Source organism: Dromiciops gliroides, chromosome 1 (genome assembly GCF_019393635.1).
Source record: "Dromiciops gliroides isolate mDroGli1 chromosome 1, mDroGli1.pri, whole genome shotgun sequence".
Classification (NCBI taxonomy): domain Eukaryota; kingdom Metazoa; phylum Chordata; class Mammalia; order Microbiotheria; family Microbiotheriidae; genus Dromiciops; species Dromiciops gliroides.
In genome coordinates this window covers 219583656-219609140 of record NC_057861.1, presented here as the reverse complement: position 1 = coordinate 219609140, position 25485 = coordinate 219583656, and the positions used below count along the sequence as shown (strand labels likewise).

Genomic DNA, 25485 nt, shown 5'->3' with positions numbered 1-25485 from the left:
CTCCAAATAATTGGCATTGAATCTGTTTCCAGTTCTTTGTTAGAACAAAAAAGCACTGCTATAAATTTTTTTGCTACACATGGATCCTCTACCTTAGTCTTTGACACCTTTGGGGTATGTGCCAAGTAGCTGTATTAATGGGTCAAAGGGCATGTACAATTTATTGACTTTTGGAGTACTGTTCCAAACTATGTTCCAGAAAGATTGGACCAGTTAATAGCTCCATCAACAATACATTAACATGCCTACTTTCCGACAGATCCTACAACTGTCATTTTCTTGTTGGCTTTGCCAATCTTAATAGATTTTAAGCAGAACCTCATAGATGTTTTAATTTATCTTTCTCTTTTTCTTAGTAATTTGGAACATTCTTTCATATGGTTATTGATAGACTGCACTTCTTTATTTGAAAATTGCTGGATCATGTCCTCTCCTTATCCACTGCAAAATGGCTCTTGTTCTTATATAGTTGTACCAATTCCCTTTATACTGTAAGTATCAAACCTGTATTTGATGTAAACTGCTCTTCTAATTCTTAAGCTAATTCTTAAGCTTTTGCAAAAGCTTTTCCAATATATGCAATTGAAATGGCTCATTTTTTTAAAAATTTTCTACAATCAGGAAAAGAATACTTCCCCCTTTTCTAAATTTTAAGAAATATGATCTACTAATTAGGAAACATATCCACTGAAGCTTTACTGTACCACATTTAAGATGCTAGTCTTAATCTAATTTCTTCCAAACTGCTTTCCAGTTTTCCCTAGCAGTTGGTTGGCACCTTTGAGTTAGCACATATTATACTATTATGTTCTATGCTTTTGTAATGACTGTATCCTTCCTCACCTCTGTCATGGAGAATACTTCCTTCAAGATGCAGTTCAAGTACCACCTTCTACATTAAGTATTTCCTGTTTTTCCTACCCCATGGTTAGTATCCTCCTTCCCTATCTTGGGTTTCTATATGCTTATGTTGTTTCCTTCAATAGAAGGTACTCTTACAGAGTATGAATTATTATTTTTTTTGTATTTGTATCCCTAGTGCCTAGCAGAGTGTTGGCACATAGTAGGTACTAATTATGTTCAATTGCTTCTGGGTCTAGTTTACTTAATCACTGATAAACTTTTCTACTTTTTAACTAGTAACAAACAGAACTGATTACTGATTTATGGTACAGTTTAATATCTGAAAATGAGAAGTGTTCCTTCCTACTTTTCCCCTTAACTTGAGAGGCTTGACTTTTTATTCTTCTAGAAGAATTTTATTATTTTGTCTAGTTCTATAAAGTAATTCCTTCATAATCTGGTTGCCATAATATTAAATCTATAAATTATCTTAAGAAGCATTGTTTTTTTAGTATATCTGGCACAGCCCAACCATGAACAATTATGCCCTCTCCAATTAAGAGCTTTATGTAGATGTATTCATCTAAGTTCTCACAATGGTTTGGTTGGTTATTTTATACATTTTAGAGTTTATTATGGTTAGAATTTTTTCCTTCCGCTATGTTTTTTAAGTAACATAAAGAAAGGCTGATAGTTTCTGTGGGGTGGTTTCATATTCTGCATCCTAATTAAGTTAAATTTTTTCAGTTACTTGTTCCCCTAGATAAATCTTCATATCTTTTGTAACTAACAATTGTTTTCTATTTGCCTATACTTATTTCTTCAGCTTCTTTCTCTGTTTTATTGTTATAGCAAACATTTCTAGAAGTATATGATAGTAGTGACAATGGACATCCTTACGTTACACCCCTAATTTTATTGGAAAGGACTCTGTTTATCATTAAGTAGCCAGTGATAAGCCCCTCCATACTCAGCTAGGACTGTTCTAGAAAAGCAGACTAAGTCAAATATTTAATATTAAAAATGCCATCAAATATTGAAATTTTAAAATTTAATATTTCAATGTCCAATATTTAATATTAAAATATGTATTTAATTATTGTCATTATTGTATAAGAAGTCTTTTCGGCCAGGTCAAGTCTGCCAAAACTCATGTCTACTGAAACATACTTCAAGTCTCCTGAGTTATCTACCTGTCATAATATTATAAATAATACAAATAAATATAAAGTCCATGAGAGACATACAAGACAGTTTTCATTGTTAATAATGATAATATTATTATTATATATAACACAATAACTAGCTGATTAGTTATGGAGAATATGGCAGCAGAGCTAGCCTTTAAAGGATGAAAAGGAATTCAATAAGCAAAGCAGAAAAGGGAATAAATTCCAACAATAATGGACAGTCTGGGCAAAGCTACAGGTATTAGAAAAAATAGAGAATATTCAAGAGTCCAATTAAGCTAAAATATAGCATATGTGACAAGGAGTAGTAGGAGATAATATGAGAATGGTATTAAATTATGGAGGGCCTTGACTGCCAGGTAAAGGAATCAGAGCTTCACTTGTTAAACAATGGGCAGAATTAAAAATTCCTTAGCAGTCATACTAAATCTGTGCGCAAGGAAGATTAATTTGACAGCTATATGAAAGATCTATTTCTTTTACTGGCTGGAAGATTTCTGTTAACCAGTTGCTTCAACAGCTAAAACTTAATGTCATATTTGAATTCTTCTACATTCACTTTTTTATTCAAGTGCAAAAAAGCTAGAAGGTAATTTCCCTTTGTAGAACGAATATGACCTTAAGAGGTATTTCCCAACCAATCACAGAAACGATCAAAAACCCTATTCCTGCATCAGAAGAAGTGTAATGCTGCACTACTGATTATTCTGATTCAGAACTTTAGAAAGTTCAGTTCTGGATATATGTTCCAATATTTAGAAATTTTTAAATGGTGAAATTCCTTTTCCAAGCCCAGAATGCTTCTCTTAAGAATCTCTTTAAAAAAAAACCAAAAACCAAAAAAACCCCCCAATATTTAGGAATAACTCATGTTAATGCCTTTAGAGTAGTGTGGAGCTACTAATTTTCTACAGGTCTTTAAAAGTGACAGTGTGGTCCCCTAGGTTCAGCCTGAAATTTTTAAGATTGTAGGTAGCATCTTCTCCTATGGCCCAATATTCGCCAATTGTTTGTGTGCTCTGCAATTGCATCACATCCTGGCTTGCAACCTTCTGTTCCTCTTGTCTTGGGTGGCTGTTTTATTTTCTGTCTGAATAATTTTGGCTCACAACCACTGTTCCTTGACTTTTTTCAAATTCAGGTCAGGCTATCATGGATATTCAAAGACAGTTCCCAGAAATCCTCTTGTTTGTTTATATAATCTGGTCTACCTCACTAATAGTTTTCTGAAAAAAAAAAAAATGAGTGCATTTTTCCCCTTGGGGGAAGACTGAAGTTTGGTCCCCCCACCCCCCACAAGGAATTTAATTTTGATTGATTTATCTCTATCCTAGTAAAATAAGATGCTAAAAACAAAGCTCACAGAATGATATAGCCTGGAGCTAAAAGACAGTCATGAGGTAATAAAAGCCTTATGTTTGTTACTATCATTTAAAAGAAATATTTACTTGAATAAATTTCACCCTTTCTTTCTTAATATTTTCACTGATTTTGCAAGAGGAAGTGATGGAAATACAACACAAAGCTAAAATAAGAAACCTCAAACTATTTGAGAGCTGGTATTGTTTCTGTGTTTACTTTACCTTTCTTTGCATGTGTAGCATCTAGCACAATGCCTGGCACAGAGTAAGTGCTTAATCAATGCTTGTTGCCTGATTAGCTCATCACTTCCCCTCAAAACCAGATCCATTTCCAGACTTCATTATTTCTGTCAATGTCATTATTTCTATTAAGACTTAAAATCAAGTTTAGTATATGATATTGTTGTTTGTTCTTCATTTTCAAAGACAACCAATAACATCATGGGATGATGTCTTAACTTGTGAGTGAACTGGATTTAATTGAGAGTTGTACAAAGTCATCAGCCTCACACTCTCTTCCACAGTCATCGAAGTCCATGGGCGGGACAAAAGTCAAGACAAATGACAATGACCTGGGATGCAGTAGATAACAGTGGCATCTTTCAAATGTGTAATCAAGCTCTAAATGCTCCACAGTGCCTGCTTTAGCCATCTTCATGGCTGTTAGAACAAATTCCATTCCACCAGGGGAAGTCTTCACATGTTTAGAGTAAACAGTCCCCTAACTTACCAATGGGTTTGGTTTGAGGCCAGCTAGTTATCTACCCTCAGCCTGGTTTAGGCCAGTTCGCTGGGCTGGTTTTACTAGAGTGTGGCTGCTGCACATGTTCCATGCTCCAGCTTCTTGGAGTCATAGGTAAGAATATAATAAAAGGCTTCTCAGGAAACTTTCTATGTGTCTCATGCCTCCAATTCGTTCAATACACTGCTGCCTAAAAATATCATTCCTCTGTCAAAAACAAATCAAAATAACTTTCAATGCCTTTCCAATATTTATAGAATAAAGTTCAAACTCTTTAAGCATAATATTCAAGGCATTCTCTAACTTCATTTCCCACTACTCCCCTATAGGAGTAATGTAAAACCTTAAGCTATGTAAAGTGCTTTCTTTTTTTTTTTTTTTTGTGAGGCAATTGGGGTTAAGTGACTTGCTCAGGGTCACACAGCTAGTAAGTGTCAAATGTCTGAGGCTGGATTTGAACTCAGGTACTCCTGACTCCAGGGCTGGTGCTCTATGCACTGCACCATCTAGCTGCCCCAAGTGCTTTCTAATAATATCTCATTTAATACTTACAACTCTCTATTCCCATTTTAAGATGTGGAAACTGAGAATGAAGTTAAGTGACTTCCCAGGAGCAGAATTCAAACTCAGAATCTAGTACTTAATCTACCATGCCATGCTACCTTCCAAAAATCCATTTGTTCCAGTCAAAATGATCTAGTCATTGTTTCCTGAACATTACAACTCTATGCCTTTGCTCAAGTGAGTTTCTCTGCATGGAATAAGCTCTTGCCCAATTCAAATACTTAATGCCCAAGGACTTATCTGATTATGCTTGTCCTTAGTAACTACTCTTTTCTCTGAAATGCTGTATCATCGGCAATATTGTATTATCTTTTTTATTAATGTATATATAGGATAAGCCCCCTGAAGACAGGGATGTTGCCTGAATCTATCTAAAGTCAAAAATAGAATCTGAATACAATAGGAACTCAGTAAATGTTAGCTGGATGATGAGAAGGAATAAAGGAAATAATCGTAATACCTCACACTTCTGGAGTCTTTTAATAAGATCAAAAACATGCTGTGTGAGGAAAAGCTAAGATGGAGAACAGGCAACTACTCAGTTGGATTCTCCCAACATTCCCCTCCAAACAACCTTAAAATAATTTCATATGAAATTCTGGAGCAGCAGAGCCAACAAATTTTCAGTCTAAGACATTTTGTTCCAGATTAAGACAACTTAAGAATTTAGCATTAGAGGTCTGACACCTCTAATGCTAATTTCTGTCCTCTATTCATCTATATTTCCTCAAAAAAAAAAAGGGGGGGGCATTAAATAGATAACAATTTTTAAAATTTTCTTTAAATGATCCCTCTTACCTATGCCAAATTGATTTTTTTTTTTGGGTGAGGCAATTGGGGTTAAGTGACTTGCCCAGGGTCACACAGCTAGTAAGTGTCAAGTGTCTGAGGCCGGATTTGAACTCAGGTCCTCCTGAATCCAAGGCCAGTACTTTATCCACTTTGCCACCTAGCTGCCCTGATAACAATTTTTTTTTTAAAGATTTAAAACATTTTCCTCTTACAGTCCTGAGAGAAATGTAATTCAAGTATAATCCCTATTTTACAGAGGAGACTGAGGATCAGAGGTCAAATAACTTGCCCAAGGTCACACAGCTAGTAGTAAGAATAGAGTCTGAACTAAAATCTTTTGACTCTAAGTTCAGAACTCTTTGATCTATGCTATATTATCTCTAAGAAACATAAATGAATTTTGTTATAACTAAGATTTTTATTCCTGAAATTTTCCTAGTAGACAACTTAAAAAAAAATTTAAAGGGAACCCATAATTCTGTGGTTAGAAACTAAGGCTATTAAACTGTGTATATCCTTTCACCCAGAATTACTACTATTAAATTTGTACTCCAAAGAGAACAAAGAAAGAGGAATGGGACCTATTATGTACAAAAATATTTATTGCAGCTATGGTGGCAAAGAATTGGAAACTTAGGGAGTACTCATCAGTAGGGAAATGGCTAAATAAGTTATGGTGTGTATATATATATATATATATATATATATATATATATATATGTGAGAGATGGAATACTAAATAGTGCCCATGCGTCAGAGAAACAGAAAAAGACTTTTAAGAACTCATGAAGAGTGAAGTGAGGGGCAGTTAGGTGGCGCAGTGGATAGAGCACCGGCCCTGGATTCAGGAGGACCTGAGTTCAAATCCGGCCTCAGACACTTTACACACTTACTAGCTGTGTGACCCTGGGCAAGTCACTTAACCCCAATTGCCTCACAAAAAAAAAGAAAAGAAAAAAAAAAAGAAAAAGAGTGAAGTGAGAACCAGGAGAGCAATTTAAACAATAATAGCAATATTGTAAAGATAAATAACTTTGAAAGTCTTAATGACTCTGATTACTATAATAATCAACTAAAATTCCAGAGGCTGCAAATCAAACAGGCTAGCTACCTCCTGAGAGAAGGGATAGATTCAGAGTACAGACCGAGATACTTTTTAGGGGACATGGCCAATAAAGGACTTTGTTTTCCTTGACTATACATGTTTATAACAGGGGTTTTGTTTTTCTGGCATTCTCAACTGGGGAAGGAAAGAATGCAGATCAGAACATTAGTAAAATTTAATAATAATTAAAAAATAAATCAAGGCTTTTAATATGAAAATAACGCTGGGATTGAATGGGTTAATATACTTTTTAAAATAAACTAATCTAGGACAGCCTTATATATGACTCATTTTTAGATCTATATATGGTCATCACAATATATTATTTCAAATTGTTTTGGAAAAACTAGGGGGGTGGGGATGGAAAAAAATGACACCATTCACTACCATTAGATATTTTTAAGGCTCAAGTCTTTAAAAGCATAAAACAGAACCTGTACCCTTGAATTCACAAAATGAGTCATCTACAGATACTGGCCTTCCCTCACTATCAGATTTTTAAAGTTTAGCTATCAGATTTTACAAGTTCTGATTTTATTATTTTGGCCCACAAAATGTAGACTTCTCAGAAACCCACCCCCCTACTCCCATATAGTATTAATCTTAATGTTGTTCCTATACTGGCGCCTCAATGCACATTTTACATAAGATAAAATATGTAAATCCTAGTTATGAAACAAATTAATTCACACATAATTAGTAGTTAGGTGAATTTCTGACTTGTTATTTCATGGCCACCATTCAACATAATAAAGCAACATGATCTCACCTCAGAGATTTAAGAACAGTTTGTTAATGATCTACAGAAATAAAGAAACCAGCTGAAGCCACCTAAATCTATCATGCTTTCTCCTTAATAAATGCCTCCGAGGGAAAACAGTTTTTCTTTCTGAGGGTAAACCCTCAATTTCTGTCCTCTATTCATCTATATTTATCTCTTCCAAGTAATTGCTTTGCCAATTGTTTGCTTTTCCTTGGACCTTCAATCTCTACCTTTTTCACTGGCTCCTTCCCCTTTACTACAAATATGTTCATATCTTCCCACTCCCTAATACATGCGATTCTACTTCAACTCTGCTATCCCGCTCTGAGCTACCACTCCAACCCCTTCTCTTCTCAACATCAAACTTCTGGAAAAAGTCTGCCATTATTTCCCCAACCCCTAAACTCCTATACCTTGGCTTCTGTTCTCATCAATCTACTGAAAACTATGCTACCATTCTAGCTTTAACTTATACTACTCCCTGCCAAGTAGTCTACGCTTCAATTGGTTGGTTTTTACCAGCCTTGCAAACATGTTGTCCATGTGTTCACAAGCTTTCCTATTGCCAGAAAAGCTTATTTGTGGGTCTCTAGAAGAAGCATAATCGCCATGGAATCCATAAACAGAATCACCTGGAAGACCTCACCATCTACAAGAACTCCTTCTTCTATTTGAACAATGTACAAGTCACTCTCCGAGACAGTGTTATGTGATAGACTCTCTATAGTGGTATACATTAAGGAATCTTGTATAATGTTAACATTTACATTGAAGACTACTTGTTGGAAAAGTGCCTTTGCTATTTTGTTCCAAGGAAATCAAAGGCATTTTTATAACGAAATAACAAAAATCAGAGGACAGGCACTGCAGAGAGACAACAAACTGGGCTCAAAAGTGAAAAGGATTGCACTGGGAAAACTGCACCATGCTTTCAAAGACCTCAAGCTATGACAGTGAAATCCACTTTTTTTTAATCAGCAATATTTTTAGGATTATAGATTTAGAGCCTAGATGCCTCTTGGTTCAGCCTCGTTTTAATGAGGAAAATGAAAAAAAGAGGTGTGCCCAAGGTCACAAAGGTAACGGCTCATTTCTGTGAACAATGTACCACCATAATTTCTGCTGACTGGAAAGTACAGGTTTACTTAAGAGCAATGGACACATACATTTGGGCAGAGATATGCTGCAGCATGCTGCCAATAATGGCTCATGTGCAAGAACAGGTATAAGAGCTATCACCCAGAAAATGGGAGAACCAGAAATGGAACTGAGCACTTCATGTGGTGGAAAGATGGGACAACAAACCAGCAGTCAGGGTTGTGCTGGTACTCAGAAAGTGTTAAGGTCTAGAAAAAGGTCTGCAGGTTACTGGGTAGAATCCTCTAGAGATGATTTATGGAAATACATGGACAAGATGCACATGGGACAAGGAGGCAAATAAGGGTTGCAATCTTAAACACTTAGAGAACTTATTAAAGGAAAATACTAAAAATGGGAACTCTGTTTTTTGCTTATTTCAAAACAAGGCAATTACTTGCCCAAACCAAAGCTATTGATACTTATATTAAAAAAAAAAAAGCAGAATGTAACATACAAACTATTTTTATATTCTAGTGGCTCTGAAAGGGAAAAAAAGAAAACCAGATTACAGTGTTTCTAAATTAGTGTTTCCAGAGGTACACATATTTAAGAAGTATATTAAACCTTCAATTAGTTGAAATTTAGTAACAGCAATAATATAGTATTTTAAGGTTTGTAAGTACCTTATAAAGGTTCTCATTTGGTCCTCTATTATCCCTATTTTACAGATGAGGAAAATGGAATTGAGAGATTTAAGTGACTCAGTCATTAAGTGTTGAAGGCAGAATTTGGTTTTCCTGACTGCAAGTTTGGCATTCTATCCACTGTGCCGCCTGGTTGCCTTTACTTAAATACGAGAAGGGCTAATGCCAGGAAAATGAACTCATTTAAGGAATTTACTGGGGGCAGGAGGAAAGATTAGGGTTTTATGCATTGCTAACCCAAAATAAGTCTTAAGGTTTAAGTTTGGCACCACTTACGGTACTTATCATCTGTACTACACTATGATATTAATTGATAATAGCTAACATTTATATAGAGCTTTAAGGTTTAATAAATGTTTTACATATTTTATATCCTTGGACCCCCAGGCAGGCATTAGCTAAATTTCAGAGTCCGGCACTTTTCTCTATTACAACATAATGACTAAACAGATCTCAGTAACCCCAGTTTATCAGAAAATTCAAAATACCCAAACACTGCCAATCTTAACATTCCAATTAAATAAAGGTTCACTAAGGCAAAATTCCAAAAAGATCACCCTACCTTTTGAAGCAGAAAATGAATACTGAATTAAGGGGGTAGTAATAATAACAGGAACATTTGTGATTTTCCTAATTTTGCTACAAGTTAAAATAACATTTCAAATGGATGTCCATTGGATGCTCATGTTCAAACTGTCATGTAAAGAATAATTTATATACCAACAAAGGTACTTAAAAATCCATAAGCCATTTATTCAACATTTATTCAGCTCCCATAAATACACAAAGAAGTGAGTCTTGTGATGGGAGGACATAAAGAATGACATCATTCTAAAGGAGCTCATTTTCTCTGGTGGGATAGATGAGTTACTTATAAATAACCATAATAAAAGGAGGATGTGTGAAATGTAATACAAAGGGATAAGGAGACAAAGGGCCTTGGGTTTGTGGAGATCAGCAAAGGCCAAGGCTGCCCTGCCCCTTCCACCTGAAATGCCTTTTTTCCTTCAGGTCTCAGCTCAGTTGACACCTTCTCAACAAAGTCCAGCCAAATGGAAGCTACTTGGAGGCACTCTACTTTTTGGCTTTGTATCCCTCAGTGCCTTGAGCAAAGTAAAGTAGGTCCTTCAAAATTGTTTGCTGAATTGAACAGGTCCTAGACATGTTGCTATTATTTTAATTTATATTTTCTGTAAATTATCTTCAAGGCTACACACACACAAAAAAGCTTAAATATACTAATATCAAAAGCTCTTTCACATTCCATTTTAATCCACAAGTACTTACTAAATACTGTGTTTCATAAAGGGCCTACTGTGCTAGACATAATGTAGATAAAGTAGACAGCTAATACACAGGAAAACTGGAAGACGAAAAGTTCTGTGATAAATGCCAAATTATCAGAAAGTACAACAGGACTAAAAAATTATAGACATCAATAGGCACTAATAGTAAAGTGAGACTTAAGCTAGGTGCTGAAGGATAGATAAAAAATAGGTAAGGAGGAAAGGGCACTGCTGGGGAGAGGAACAGCCTGAACATTTCTGTATCAAAATCTAGAATGTTGTCATACAAATCAGTAACTCTTCTATTGGATATGTCTACTAGGCTGGGAAAATACAATGTTGTATTAAAATGGAATTCCTGGAACTTAATAAATTAAAGCTGGTCAACAGAATTATGAAAAACAAGAGGGGAAAAAAGGGCAAGTGAAAATGAGAAAGTTTAAATAAAAACAGTTTCTGCTCTAAAGTTGACCTACACAAAGAGAGCTAAGATGTTGAAATATACTAAATATATTGATTATATATATTAACTTCTATGATTCACTGCCACAAAAAACAATAACATTTCTTGGCTATTAGTAATAAAAGTAAAACTAGTATAATAGTGTAGTAAGAGTATAGTATAGTATAATTTAAAACTAGTATAGCAGTTAAGTGGTCATTAGCACTTCAGTCAAATGATATAAGGTGTGAATTCAGAATAGCAATTAACTACAGTAACCACTACAAAATTTTCACTTGTGTTCAACTATATGAGGCATAGTCAACTGAATTATTTTATTCTTTTAGAATAAATTTTAATTTAGAAATTAAAAACAAGTTTCAGAAAAATAAAGCAACACATTTATAACTACCTCCAACTAAATGAACTATCCAAAAAACATTACCCTAGCTAACAGATAAGTGAGATAAAACCCCCAAAAAACAGTGTCTGTTTTTTCCTTCTGAAGCTGACTTACTCTGCCTGAGGCCCTGTTGTGAGGGCCCTGTTTTATGAGGAGGAAAAAGGTCTGGTCCAGGAGGCTCCAGAGTGACCTTGCCTCAGAGCCAGCTCCTTAACCTGTCTGAGCCTCAGTTTCCTCTTTTAGGAGAGAGTAATACCTGCACTATCTCTCAGGGTGTTTGGGAGGCAAGCACCATAAAACTTAAAGAGCCATAGACACGAGTTATTATTTACCTTCCTTCTCCTCCCTCCCCTCCTTGTTTAGCCAAAATGAAGTTCAACCCCTTCGTGACCTCCGACCGAAGCAAGAACCGCAAGAGACACTTCAATGTGCCCTCCCACATTCGCTGGAAGATCATGTCCTCCCCGCTTTCCAAGGAGCTGAGACAGAAATACAATGTCCGCTCCATGCCCATCCGGAAGGATGATGAGGTCCAGGTGGTTCGTGGACACTACAAAGGTCAGCAAATTGGCAAGATAGTCCAGGTTTACAGAAAAGAAATACATCATCTACATTGAGAGTGTGCAGTGAGAAAAAGCTAATGGCACAACTGTCCATGTGGACATTCGCCCTAATAAAGTAGTAATCACCAGGCTAAACCTGGACAAAGATTGCAAAAAGATTCTTGAGTATAAAGTCAAATCCAGACAAGCGGAAAAGGAGGAGGGCAAATATAAAGAAGAAACCATTGAGAAGATGCAAGAATAAAAGTCTGATGTACAGTTGTAATAAATGAAAATTAAGCATAAAACAACAACAATAACAAAAGAATGTATAGAGATGCATTAGAAAACTGTAAAATGCATTTTTGGCAACAATACTGTACTATCCAGTTCAATGCTGCTCTTAAAATTATTTATGGACATAGAAGAACTATAGTTAAGATATGTGAAGTGACTAGTAAATAAATATAGTTTACATAAATTACCTATAATTCTGAAATAATGAATAAGAATTAAAACAATGAATATTTCAACTCTGGGGGCCATAAGGCCATGATAGAGCCCCAAGAGCATTATGCTACAGGGTAGTGCAATGGATCAAAAATGCTGAGGTATGGAAGGTATTGATATTATGGGTCTAGGAAGCTAGGCACCATATCTCAGGGTCTTAGGAATTTTATGTAGAGTTCAATTTCATATGTATCAAATGTGGCCTACACATAACTATGATAGCTTCTGAGAACAATTCTCCATTTGACATGCAGTTGAAATTTGTATACAGAGATGGGCAAATGAGTGGAACAAAAGAAATAATACATTTCCATATTTGGGAAGAGAGTAAAATTTAAAACATGCACTTTCAAATTTCATCTTCTACAGGAGACCTTTCTGAGTCCATCCATTTCTCTCTTTACCTCCCCCCAAATCCCTGCCTAGTGGCTTCCCTCTGAGATTCTTCCCATTTATCCTATATATATATATATATATATATTTTTGATATTTGACATTTTTGATCCATTGCACTTCCCTGTAGCATAATGCTCTTGGGGCTCCATCATGGCCTTATGGCCCCCAGAGTTGAAATATTCATTGTTTTAATTCTTATTCATTATTTCAGAATTATAGGTAATTTATGTAAACTACATTTATTTACTAGTCACTTCACATATATATATACATATATATGTACACACACACACACACATCATACATAGTTCTTTGCATGTGGTCTCTCATTCTAAAATTGAGTTTAATAAGAGAAGACTATTTTTTTTGTCTCTTCAGTAGTTAGCACAGTGCCTGACACATAGAAGTGCTTAATAAATGACTGTTGACTTGACTTTCTTTTATTTGGGAGAACTATTTTTCTGCCAATGATAAAATGCTGCTTAGTGATCACTTGCTATCCACATTAATTTAGAAGTTTCTATTTCCAAATAATCCAGTACAGGTGTACTTCATTTCAAATAATAAATGCATTCTTACATTTTAGTTGTAAAGACCGTTCTGTGAAGCAAATGATATTCCTCTCTATTATCATTATTCAGCTTTTATTATCATCACCTAAGCATATCCCTATCTCTTGCTTTTCTTAGCTGTACCAATTAAAGGAGAAGGATAAAAAGAGAAAGGACTTCCTCTGGTAAAATGGTTGCCTGTTTGAATTCTAGTTATTTATAAAAGCAAATGTTTAATGGACAAGCTATTCACAACAGTGAAGCAACATTAAAAATTTTATGTATTCTGGTAGGAATTTCATTACTATGGTCTTGCCTAATTATATGCTAAATAGCCTCACTATTTTTGTAACTCCATTATAGTTAATCTGTACATATGGTGAAGAATCATATGGTGGAATATACCTGTATTTATAAATGATTGTTTTGTTACATTCCTGAATAGTTTGTTGCTATTCCTGAATAGCTATTATTGCCAAAAATATCTCAAATTTGAAAACTTTTAGCTCACAAAAAAATCCACTTAACACTCTCAAATCTTAGCTTATATTTCCATCCAATTTGGAGATACTATACATAGGAACAAAGGCAAAAAGCAAAATGAGTAGCAACACACGGTATAATGATATCCAATTATAATTCAAAAACACTGCAATAAAAACTTATGATGATAGAATGAACAAATATTATGGAGGGAGGGGTGAAGAGTCTTACATGAATATTTTCTAATTTTAGTAGATGTACTGTATAATATGATTTGACATCTTCTGACACTAGCCTCACACAGAATCCTGTCTCTTCAAACAGCATCACTTGGTCTTCTTTGGTTGGCCAATATTGTGCACATTTTACCTAAGTTGAAAAACATAAACAAATAAACAGTTTAAGAGCTTGTAGACATATAATCAAATACAAAAGAGAACCACTTTTCAAAATATGGATCCAAACAAAAAACCGATGTTACCACTACATTTATGAGGAGTCATTTGAAAGCAAAGAACAAGCAATATTGCTACTAAAAATGTACTGCTTTTCAAGGTAAGGAACCTCACATTTTACCCTGGAAAGGCAAAATATTGATAAATAGTTAAACTGTATTTGTGATCCACAAAAGCACGATGGCTGACATTTTTAATATCATATAGGGTTTTTACTTTGAATGTTTATAAATTTAACAGATTCTAGGCAGGGAAGGTACCCACAATACTGTATTGAAAAGGTTTTATTTTTAAAATATCTATTATACAGGTCTAAAAACTTGTTCTTGAATATATTCTGTATCCTTATGGATTTTTATGCTCATGAGAAATCACTTAGAATTAAAAAAAAAAATCCATGCTTGGTCTATCTCAAATCGCATTTTTGAATTTTAAGTGTGTCTTTAACTGCAACAAGCATAAAAGAATATGTAAGAAAAGTAAGATAACAATTATATTTTGACAATACAGAACATAAAGCCCCTAAACTTAGAATGATTTATTTTCATGCAAAACAGACCAAAGATTTCAGCAAATACATGACTTGACTAAGCTTTTGACTTGGCAATCAAATGTTTTTCTTTTCCTAAGTTCTGAGAAACATCATCCACTTTACTAATTAAAAAAAAATGAATGCCAGTCATCTAGATTAGAAACATAGCTAAACACTTCCAGAACTGCTCTATTTCTTACCTGAAGTTTGTTAAGTACAAATATTTTGCTGTTTCATATGTGTCATTTTCCAAAGAGGAAAACCTCTTGGCTCTAACTTTTGCTCTGGAATGTAGGCAACATCGCATTACATTTTCTGGACTAAGAAAATTCTCTTTTATGAAGTAATAACACTTACATAAGCTGGAACTTTAGGATAGTACAACTATTAGTTCTTAAAGTCAGATAGCTTGGAGTAAAATATAATAATCTCCAAAGAAGGACCTTTAAGTCCATAGTCCAACGTAATCAAATATTGAGATGTGTATTAACTTACTTTAAACCATCAATGGTCATACTGAAGAGCCTTTCAATATGATTCAGTAAGTTGTTTTCTTTCACGTTTTTGTTCAGTGCTATCAGTTTTCTAATAACCTCAATAATTAAACTCTCTTAATGCTATTTTAAAATTCACGTTTCTAAACAAAAGCCTGAAATCCATGGAAATCTCTTCAAGTTCAACAAGGGAACATTGAATTCTTTTCCTACTTTATACTGAGAGTCTCTGGAGTACATTTCAGAGTGTCCAAAAAATGATGACAATGAAGTGACAAATTACATACCCAATGTATGCACCCAATGTAGAAAAGTGTTTGTTCAAAACCAAGTATGTATTTGATAGTAATGAAAATGGATATTTCTAATTTTAATGTTGCTATTTGTTACTTACCTAAAGCCATCAGCTAAGGGCCATGGATAATTTACACAGATGAAACAATCATTTTACACAAATCAATCACAGATTTCCTAACACTCAGACAACAAAGGACTATGATGTATCCTGGGGATATTTAAGATCTCTAAAGCTATGAGCTAAGTATGTATCAAAGACTAATTATTACTTAGTGTATTATATTTAAACCTATGAGATTAATTAATGGCCTGCATTTGTTATTTAAGAATTTAGGGTGTCAAAGGAAAAGGATCTATTAGTTCTTCCTGTTGGAGAGATCCTAACCACTATCTTCAAGCAATTAGAGACGGCTAACTAGCAAGCAGAGGCATCAAAAGCAACATAGGAAAGCACTTATAAAGAAGATGTACAAATATAGTATACTAAGTTATAAATACTACTTACAGAGTCTTTCTCCACAATTCGGTTAAGCATAACAATTGCTTTGGACTTTTGCTGCCATACCATTAGCCAGAAATGACAACAAGTATTAGGAAGTGGACCCTAAAGAAATACAAAAAGAAACTGTAAAAAGTGAGGTAGTGATACAAAGTGAATGTAATACTAAGACTTGTTTTGAACCACATTCAGCTTAGTTATTGAAGCATATTACGAATATAAAAAGAAAGTTATGATTATATGACGAAAAAGTCAAGACATTAAAATCTACTTAGATTGAAAGACTCAGATACTCAGAACTGGAGATTATAAAAATACCTCCATCCTTTTCACTTTTATCATAAAAACATATATCTGCAAAATATACACATAATAGAAATTAGCTGATAAAAACTATCAAAAAAGTAGTTATGAGAAAACATGTTCCAAAGGCTGAAATACATTAATGATAGAACTTTTAAAATCAACAAGAACCTTCAGATAGAATATAAAGTGATGGATTTTAATTTAGTTGACAATGGCAAAGAAACTTTGCAACATCTCTCATTTATGTCCTGTTCTCTGTCTCTACTCTTACACTGTGACCCTGCTGGTGCAGGGTCTTATCAAATTACAGGTGGACTACTAGAAAAGCCAGCTGGTTGGTCTCCTTGACCTTGAGTCTCTCCCTATATCCATCCTCCATTCGGCTGTCTAAATGATTTTCTTCAGGTGAACATCTGGTCATGTCTCCCCCCTACTCAAAAAACTCCAATGGCTCCCTAATACCTACCTCCAGGATCAAATATAAAATACCGTTTGGCTTTTAAAAACTTTTTGTAATTTGGCCCATTTTAGCCTTTTCGGTCTTTTTACAGCTCACTCCAGATATTCTAGGCTACTGATTCTAATCTCTTTGCGATTCCTTCAACAAAACACTCAATCTCCAGACATTTTCACTGCCTGTCTTTTCCAGGCCTAGCATTCCCTCCCTCCTCACCTGTTTCCTGGCTGCCTTCAACGGTCAGACAGAATTCCTTCTGCAACAAGCCATTCCCCATTCCTCCTTAATGTTAATAATGTATTTTGTCCGAGATTAATTCTGATTGATTCTGGATATATCTTGCTTTCACAAAGTTATTTGTATGTTGTCTCCCCCATTAAAATGTGAGCTCTTTGAGGGGAGGACCTATTTTTACTTTTCTTTGTACCCCCAACATTCAGCACAGTACCTGGTAGATAGCAGGTGTTTAATAATTGCTCACCGACTTGACTTTTCTGAACAGTAATTTATTCAAACTGGGGAAGAAGATTTGAGGTAGCAATCATATAATGAACTCATTATGTTCATGTTCTCTTCCACCTTGATGACAGTGCAAATGGGCAAAGGACAAAAATTCCAAATAAGTGAGACTTTACTGAAATTAAAGGTGTTTTCAACCAATAAGGATTGTGGAAACTGGACTGGGAAAACCCCTGGGTTCTAGAACCAGTTTCATTAAAAACTAGCTGTAACATTTTTGACATTTTATCCTTTTGCCACAATTTTCTATGAAAGATAGGTATGGAATTTAATGATCTATATTGATCTATCCTATAGGATCCAAGACTCTATACTCCAAGTTTAAAAGTCTTATGTTATTTGCATCATGGACACATTTGACAGTCTAGTTAAACTATGGATGGACCCTTTCTCAGAAAAATATCTCTAAATGTATAAAGTACATGACTATAGAGGACATCAATTATGTTGAAATACAGTTATCAGGGGACAGCTAGGTGGTGCAGTGGATAAAGCACTGGCCTTGGATTCAGGAGGACCTGAGTTCAAATCCAGCCTCAGACACTTGACACTTACTAGCTGTGTGACCCTGGGCAAGTCACTTAACCCTCATTGCCCCACCCCACCCCCCCAAAAAAGTAAAATACAGCTATAAAAATATTAAAAGAACAAATTTATAGGCACAGGTTAAGAAGCTCTATTTTAGTTAAAGTCCTGAAAAAACTAGACCTCTTTTTAATTACAACATCAATTTTTCATTTATCTAAGCTTTCCACAACTATTATTTACATACTGAATGAAAATCTACATAAGATGATACTACAACATAATAAATTTATTTTGAAAGTGGGCTTATAGCCTCCTTAAAACTTTCAGTCATAACTGTGTGGCCCTGAGCAAGTCACTTAGCCCTCACCCCCCCCCCAAAAAAAACCCCTTTCAGTCAGAACTTATGTAAAAATCTGGTGTGCTACAGATTTTCTGCTAATAGATTCAAATCAACTATGGGTGTAATAAAGGGTATACCTGACTCAAAAGAAATAGCACTGGTAAAAGAGACAGGTAGGGTGGTACTGTATATTAACATGGTATTATATGAATATGAAGAAATTCAAGAACTTGAGGAGGAAGAAAACAAGTTGGAGAGCATTTGGGTAAAGGTCAAAGGAAAGAAACAAAAGTTATTTTGTCATGGCAGTATACTGCAGAAATCTTAAAGAGAAAAAGGAGGGGGCAGCTAGGTGGCGCAGTGGATAAAGTACCAGCCCTGGATTCAGGAGGACCTGAGTTCAAATTTGGCCTCAGACACTTGACACTTACTAGCTGTGTGACTCTGGGCAAGTCACAACCCTCATTGCCCCACCCAAAAAAAAAAAAGAAAGAAAGAAAGAAAGAAAAGAAAAGAAAAAAAAGGAAATAGATGAGAATGGATAACAAGAGCTTGGCAAAGAGGTATGTCATAGTAGTTATTAGGGACTTCAATAACTCATACATGTTCTGGAGCTTCTGTCAAAAATGGAGCAGAATAACTTCTTGAACAGCCTAAGAACTAAGGTTCGTCTACCTTCAAAAAACGGATGAACCAAAAAGGAGAAATTCTAACATGGATCTCACTAACAGGGAGGAACTTGTTGCTGGGGTGGAAATGAAGGTAATCTTTGGAGTGAAGGAACCACTCAATTCTGGAGTTTCAGAGAGAGGCAAGAAAATCTGGAGCAAAATCTGACACGCAACCTAGATTTGCAGAAACAGATTTTAAAAGGTTCAGAAGAAAGAAAGGTAAGATCCCAGAGGAATTCAGCCCAGAAGTGATGGGAGGTACTCAAGAACAAAATTCTGAAGAAGCAAAAGGAAACAATTTCAATGAAGAGGGAAAATATGATTTTATCTTAAGAGACATATGTGGATGCATAGGGAAGTAATCAAAAAACTTAGTTTTAAAAAAAGAAATGTGGGGGCAGCTAGCTGGCACAGTGGATAAAGCACTGGCCCTGGATTCAGAGGACCTGAGTTTAAATCTGGCCTCAGACACTTGACACTTAACTAGCTGTGTGACCCTGGGCAAGTCACTTAACCCTCATTGCCCCACAAAGCCCCACCCCCGAAAAACAAAAAAAGAAATGTTCAGAAAATAGAAGTAAAGGCAGATGTAGAAGGTGTCTCTAAGAACATGGCACAATCCTGAAAAAATAATGTTGTCAGAAATACTCAGCACTGGCTGAGGCTGGTAAGGAAAACAGAACCAAAAGGTTGGGTTTTTTGATCAAGTGGAGAGAAAAAGGAAGATCCAAGATGAGAGATCTTTCCTTATAGTGAATGAGCTAATGAAATCTTTGTTTTGTTTCTATTTTCTTTGCAAAGGATAAATAGCCTTTACTTTGGAATGGCAGAACAAAAACAATTAGCAGGTAGCAGATACCCAAAACAGTAAGACGACAGACAGTATGCAATTATCTAGCTGTTCTTGAAGAAGTCAAGTCACTTGGTCCATATAAACTACATCTCTGGGTGCTGAAAAACAATAGAGGTGACTAATGAACCACTGTCAACAATGTCTAAAAAAATCATGAAAAATGGGAGTAACCACAAGATTGGACAAAAGTATTTTTGAAAAAGGGAAGAGAACAAATTCTGCAAACTATAGATTACTGAGCTTATGGCTTGATTCCAAAGAAAATCTTATATAAAATATATATATATATATATATATATATTTTTTTTTTTTTTAATTTTTGCAGGGCAATGAGGGTTAAGTGACTTGCCCAGGGTCACACAGCTAGTTAAGTGTCAAGTGTCTGAGGCTGGATTTGAACTTGGGTACTCCTGAATCCAAGGCCAGTGCTTTATCCACTGCGCCACCTAGCTGCCCCACAATATATTTTTTTAAATGGTTGTAAGGTATCTGATGGACATGGCGATTTACAAAAGCTAGTATCAAAAATGGTCACGGGGTGGGGGTGGGAAGGGGGGGGCGGGGCAGCTAGGTGGCACAGTAGATAGAGCACCAGCCCTGGAGTCAGGAGGACCTCGGTTCAAACTCTGCCTCAGACATTTAACACTTACTGGCTGTGTGACCCTGGGCAAGTCACTTAACCCCAATTGCATCACCAACCCCGCCCCCCAAAGAACAAAACCAAAAACCAAACCAAACCAAACCAAAAAAACAACAGGTCACGGGATGATGAAGCACTCTATTCAGCTTGATGTTTTCAGACAGAGATAACCAGGGGATTTGTTTTGCTTAACTCGAAGGGTTTTGTTTTTCTTTTTTTTTCCAATGGGGCAAGAAGAAGGAGGTAGTAGTAAAGTTGTTTTTAAAAAATGAAGACAAGGGGGCAGCTAGGTGGCACAGTGGATAAAGCACCAGCCCTGAATTCAGGAGGACCTGAGTTCAAATTTGACCTCAGATACTTGACACTTACTAGCTGTGTGACCCTGAGCAAGTCACTTAACCCTCATTGCCCTGCCAAAAACAAAGACAGAAAAAGAAAGAAAATAGAAAAAGAAAATTGTTAAATCATAGAACATAGAAGGCCAGAATTTAACACAGAAAGCTTTGTGCTGAATTAATTATACAGTTAAAAAGAAAAGCAAGATGCACTTATGATGTTTCATGTACAACTTTCTTCTATTCCTACTTAGTATGTGGAAATGTTCATTTCATTTGATACTTATTAAATTTAAAATTAAAAAATTCAGAAAAAACATCATGCCAAATTACAATTTATTTTTTGGTAAGGATTACTAAACTAGGAGAAGAATGCTGTGAATACAGTTTATCCAGATTCTATCAAAGCTGTCTTGGACAATGAGAGTAAGTTTCAGAACTAGTTGCATCACCATCTTGAAAGAGTAGCTGTTAACGGTCCAATGTCAACATGGCAGGATATCTCTGATATATAGTACTCTAGGGATGTGAAAGGGGCACTGTGCTGTTTAACATTTTCACTGATGATGTGGTTAAAGGCATAGAGATGGTATGGTGATCAAATCTGCAGATGACACAAAGCTGGAAGAGATAGCTAATACACTGGAAGTTGGAGGTAGGATCCAAAAAGATCTGACAGGACAAAGCACTGAGTTAAATCTAAAAAGATAAAATTCAACAATGATAAATGTCAAGCCTTGTACCTGGGTACAAAAAAGCAGCCTCCATGTATAAATAAATTGGAGGAGGCATGAAGAGAGAGCAGTTAAACTAAAAAAGATTGGAATATTTAGTGGAATTCAAACTCAGTGAATCAGCAATGTGATGTGGCAGTCAAAAGTTAATGTGACCTTGGGTTGTATAGAAAGGCAAAGCTTAGGGGGCAGCTAGGTGGTGCAGTGAATAAAGCACTGGCCTTGGATTCAGGAGGACCTGAGTTCAAATCCAGCCTCAGACACTTGACACTTACTAGCTGTGTGACCCTAGGCAAGTCACTTAACCCTCACTGCCCCACCGAAAGAAAGAAAGAAAGAAAGAAAGAAAGAAAGAAAGAAAGAAAGAAAGAAAGAAAGAAAGAAAGAAAGAAAGAAAGAAAGAAAGAAAGAAAGATGCCTTCAAGACTTATGAAAAATGCAATCCATCCATGTACAGAGAAAGAACTGATGGTATCTGAATACAGATTGAAATAGAATTTTTTTGTTCATTCCTCTTTCTAAAGTTATTTTGTCTGTTTTCTTTCAACAACCTGACTAATGTGGAGATGTTTTGCATGACTGTACATGTATAACTTATACTGAATTGCTTGATTTCTTAGGGAGGGGTGCAAAGGGAGGGAGGAAGGAAGAGAATTTGGAACACAAAATTTTTTAAAAATTGATGTGAAAATTTGCTTTTACATGTAACTTGGGGAAAATTCTAAATAAAAAAAATTATTATTATCATAAAAAAATAAAGATGCTTTCAAGTATCTGAAGAACTGTCAGGAGGAGGAAGGATTATACCTGTTCTTTGTAGCCACAGAGGGCATAACCAGGAACAATTAATGGAAGTAATAGTGACAGAAATTGTACACAAAAGAAGAAATAAATTTGTTCCAAAATATTCTTTTAGTACCTTCAACTTCAACCCCTTCATCTATATCAAAATTTTAAAATGTATATGAATGCCATAATTTTATTTCAAACCAAATATACATAGTGATAGGGTGTATGATTAGCTTTCAATAGAAAAATAGCACAACCAGTATCATTATTGCCAACACTTTTACAAAGAATAATTTTGAAGAGTCCGACTTGATATACTGTATTAGATAATATAAGAATCATAGCTTAAAAATTTAATTACAGGGGGCAGCTAGGTGGCACAGTGGATAGAACACTAGCCCTGGATTCAGGAGGACCTGAGTTCAAATCTGACCCCAGACACTTGACACTTACTAGCTTTGTGACCCTGGGCAAGTCACTTAACCCCAATTGCCTCACCAAAAAAAAATTAATTACAACATGTTCTTCAAAAATAATGATAAAGCTCAATATGTCAAGTTAAATTTCAATTTTAAAACTTTATTATATTAATTCATAAACGCATCTATCCTACCCAAGACACAAACTTCTAAGTTGTATTACTAGCTGTTGACACAGAATAATTAATGCTTTAGTAACTTTTCTGTTACAATTTGCCTTGAGAAAATGAATCAGTTTCTAAGTTTATATAAAGATGATCTTTATAACAAACAGATAACCATAATTTAAAAAACCCCTAAATATAAAATAATTACAATAACTAGCATTTACATAACACTTTAAGGGTTGGAAAAATTCTTTATATATGTTATCTCATTTTGTCCTCACCACACCCCTGTGATATAGATAGATAGGTGCTATGATCTTCATTTTGCAGATTAGGAAAATGAAGCAGAAAGTTAAAGACCTGGGCAGGCTCACCCAACAAATAAGTGCTTGGGGCCACATCTGAACTCAAATAGTTTTTTTTGGTGTTTTTTTTTTTTTTTGGGGGGGTGCAATGAGGGTTAAGTGACTTGCCCAGCATCACACAGCTAGTAAGTGTCAAGTGTCTGAGGCTGGATTTGAACTCAGGTCCTCCTGAATCCAAGGCCAGTGCTTTATCCACTGCACCACCTAGCTGCCCCATAAATCTTCTTGATCCATTGCACTACCTACCTATTTATAGTTAATATTCAGTAATCTAAATACTCTAATTTAGGTCATTAAAAAGAGAGGAAGGTAAACAGAAATACAGAGCAAGGTTAGAAAGAATATATTTTCCTACAAAATAATGACTAATTTCTAAAACTACAGTAATTTTAATTCAATATACTGGTAACTTGGTAAGAATTATTTACATTCTAAATATCAGTACCGTGGATTTCTTATCCCAGATATGTAGTTAACCACTTAAATAAACAAAGGTAACATCCACATTTGCTCTAACAAAGAATAACTGAGGTGTATAACCCAATGTGATTTATATTGGGCTTAAAATGAAAGTGCATTTGTATATGAATGGGAATGTCAGATACACAGAAAATTCACTTCACAAAAAATAATGAAAGGTACCATCCATTTCCCCTTCTAACTGCCCCTTTCACTTCAGTTCTTCCTAGCAACTCAATTTTTGCAATGGACAAGCAGTTCCTTTTCTCTTAGTAATACAGAACATGAACCAAAGTATTTCTGTATTTTTTTTTCAACCCTTCCTTGGAAAAAGAATTTCAAAGGACTTCCTGGTTGTACTTCAGACAATATGAAAACAAGAACAAAAAGGCATGGAAGTTATCAACTGAGCAAGTAATTATTAGCAGACTATATGTTTGGCAAGCCACAGAACAAGATTTTCCTCAGATAAAACACAGCACAAACAATCCACCTGTATGTAATGGAGTTGGTTGTATTTAAATTCAAAGTACAATACTTTTTCCTAGACAGAGAGAACTCAGAACCTAAAAAATTTCATTTTTATGAAACTACTCAGCATCACATGACTTACCTGGGTTAAGATGTAATTTCTTTGTGCCTCTTCTATGGCCACAAGGCTGGCATTGATGTAATCATTTTCAGTATTTTGCAGTTTAACACGGCTATGATCATCTAAAAATAAAAACAAATGACAAACATAAATAACTCCAGAATATTTTTTATTTCCTCAGAAAGTCATATTGTGAAATTATCCACTTGCTGACCTATTCAATAAACAGAAAGGTAACAAGAATCAAGTTAATGTTGTTGCTGTTGTATAAATCACTAATAATGACTTAAAATCATTTTTTAAAGTAAGAAATACTATAGTACAGTAAAATACCTTCCTTATTGGAAACAAAAGGCTTACTTGGAGGCAATGAACTCTTTGCTTGAGCACTGACTTGTCTGTTTAGGAAAAAAATTGGTTACAAAAAAGGTTAGGACTAAATTGTAGAAGCATATTTCACATTTTTGTTTTGAAATGCTTTAATAACTCATAAAAGAAAGCCCCAAAGTAGAGTGCAGATTATCCCTACTTTTGATTACCAGACTGAAAAAAGAAGTTTCATAATCTGTAAAATATGGTTCAATATAAGTATGGCCTTAAAAAAGAGATATATGAAGACAGCTCCCTTCACTCCTCTACAGAATTAGGGGGATTCATGGGTGTAGAACATTGCACATATCATATTTTTTTTAATTTCCTCCTCCCTCCACCCATTTCTTAAAAAAAAAATTATAATAGGCAATGGTTTGGAGAAGAGCAGGAAGAGGAATACAGGGGGATATTTGAGGACATAAAAAGAAAAGATATCTTAACAAAAGATGCCTTTAAGGTATTTTTTTTAGTGAATATGTTTTACAATTTAAGTATAAAGTGCTGTCCCTGTTTCCTTAAACTCAGATTTCACTAGTTTCAAGTCTTAGGATAATTTATATATAGACTAGGCAAAAATTTGCCTTATATATGACTTTAAGAAAGATCAGCTTCTAAAAGATATGCATTCATTATTCCATATACATATTCACTTAAAGATAATTTAAAAACAGATTGTAGGTATCTGCATAAAGAACAGAGTTGTTAGCCTACAATTCTGAAAGTACAATTTCAGATGTGTATAATTAAATTGGGATTGAGAAAATATTAATTAAATGAAATTGAAGTTTGGTGCTTAATTCTACAGAAAACCATATAATTTTACAATTTTTACAATCTAGTTTTTAATTTGCTGCCCTCAATTAAATCTACATTACAGTTTAAAAAAATATTTTTAAGCTAAAAAT

The 25485-nt window shown here is 34.9% G+C and overlaps 1 protein-coding gene and 1 pseudogene across 1 annotated transcript in view; one reads left to right on the top strand and one right to left on the bottom strand.

Moving 5' to 3' along the window:
- Positions 1–25485, bottom strand: part of PTPN2 (protein tyrosine phosphatase non-receptor type 2) — a 97703-nt gene that overhangs the window by 33669 nt on the left and 38549 nt on the right. The window contains 3 exon segments of the mRNA XM_043975271.1: positions 13989–14126; positions 16041–16139; positions 24230–24330. Coding sequence (XP_043831206.1) covers positions 13989–14126; positions 16041–16139; positions 24230–24330 — 338 coding nt within the window.
- LOC122734442 lies at positions 11345–12082 on the top strand (annotated as a pseudogene).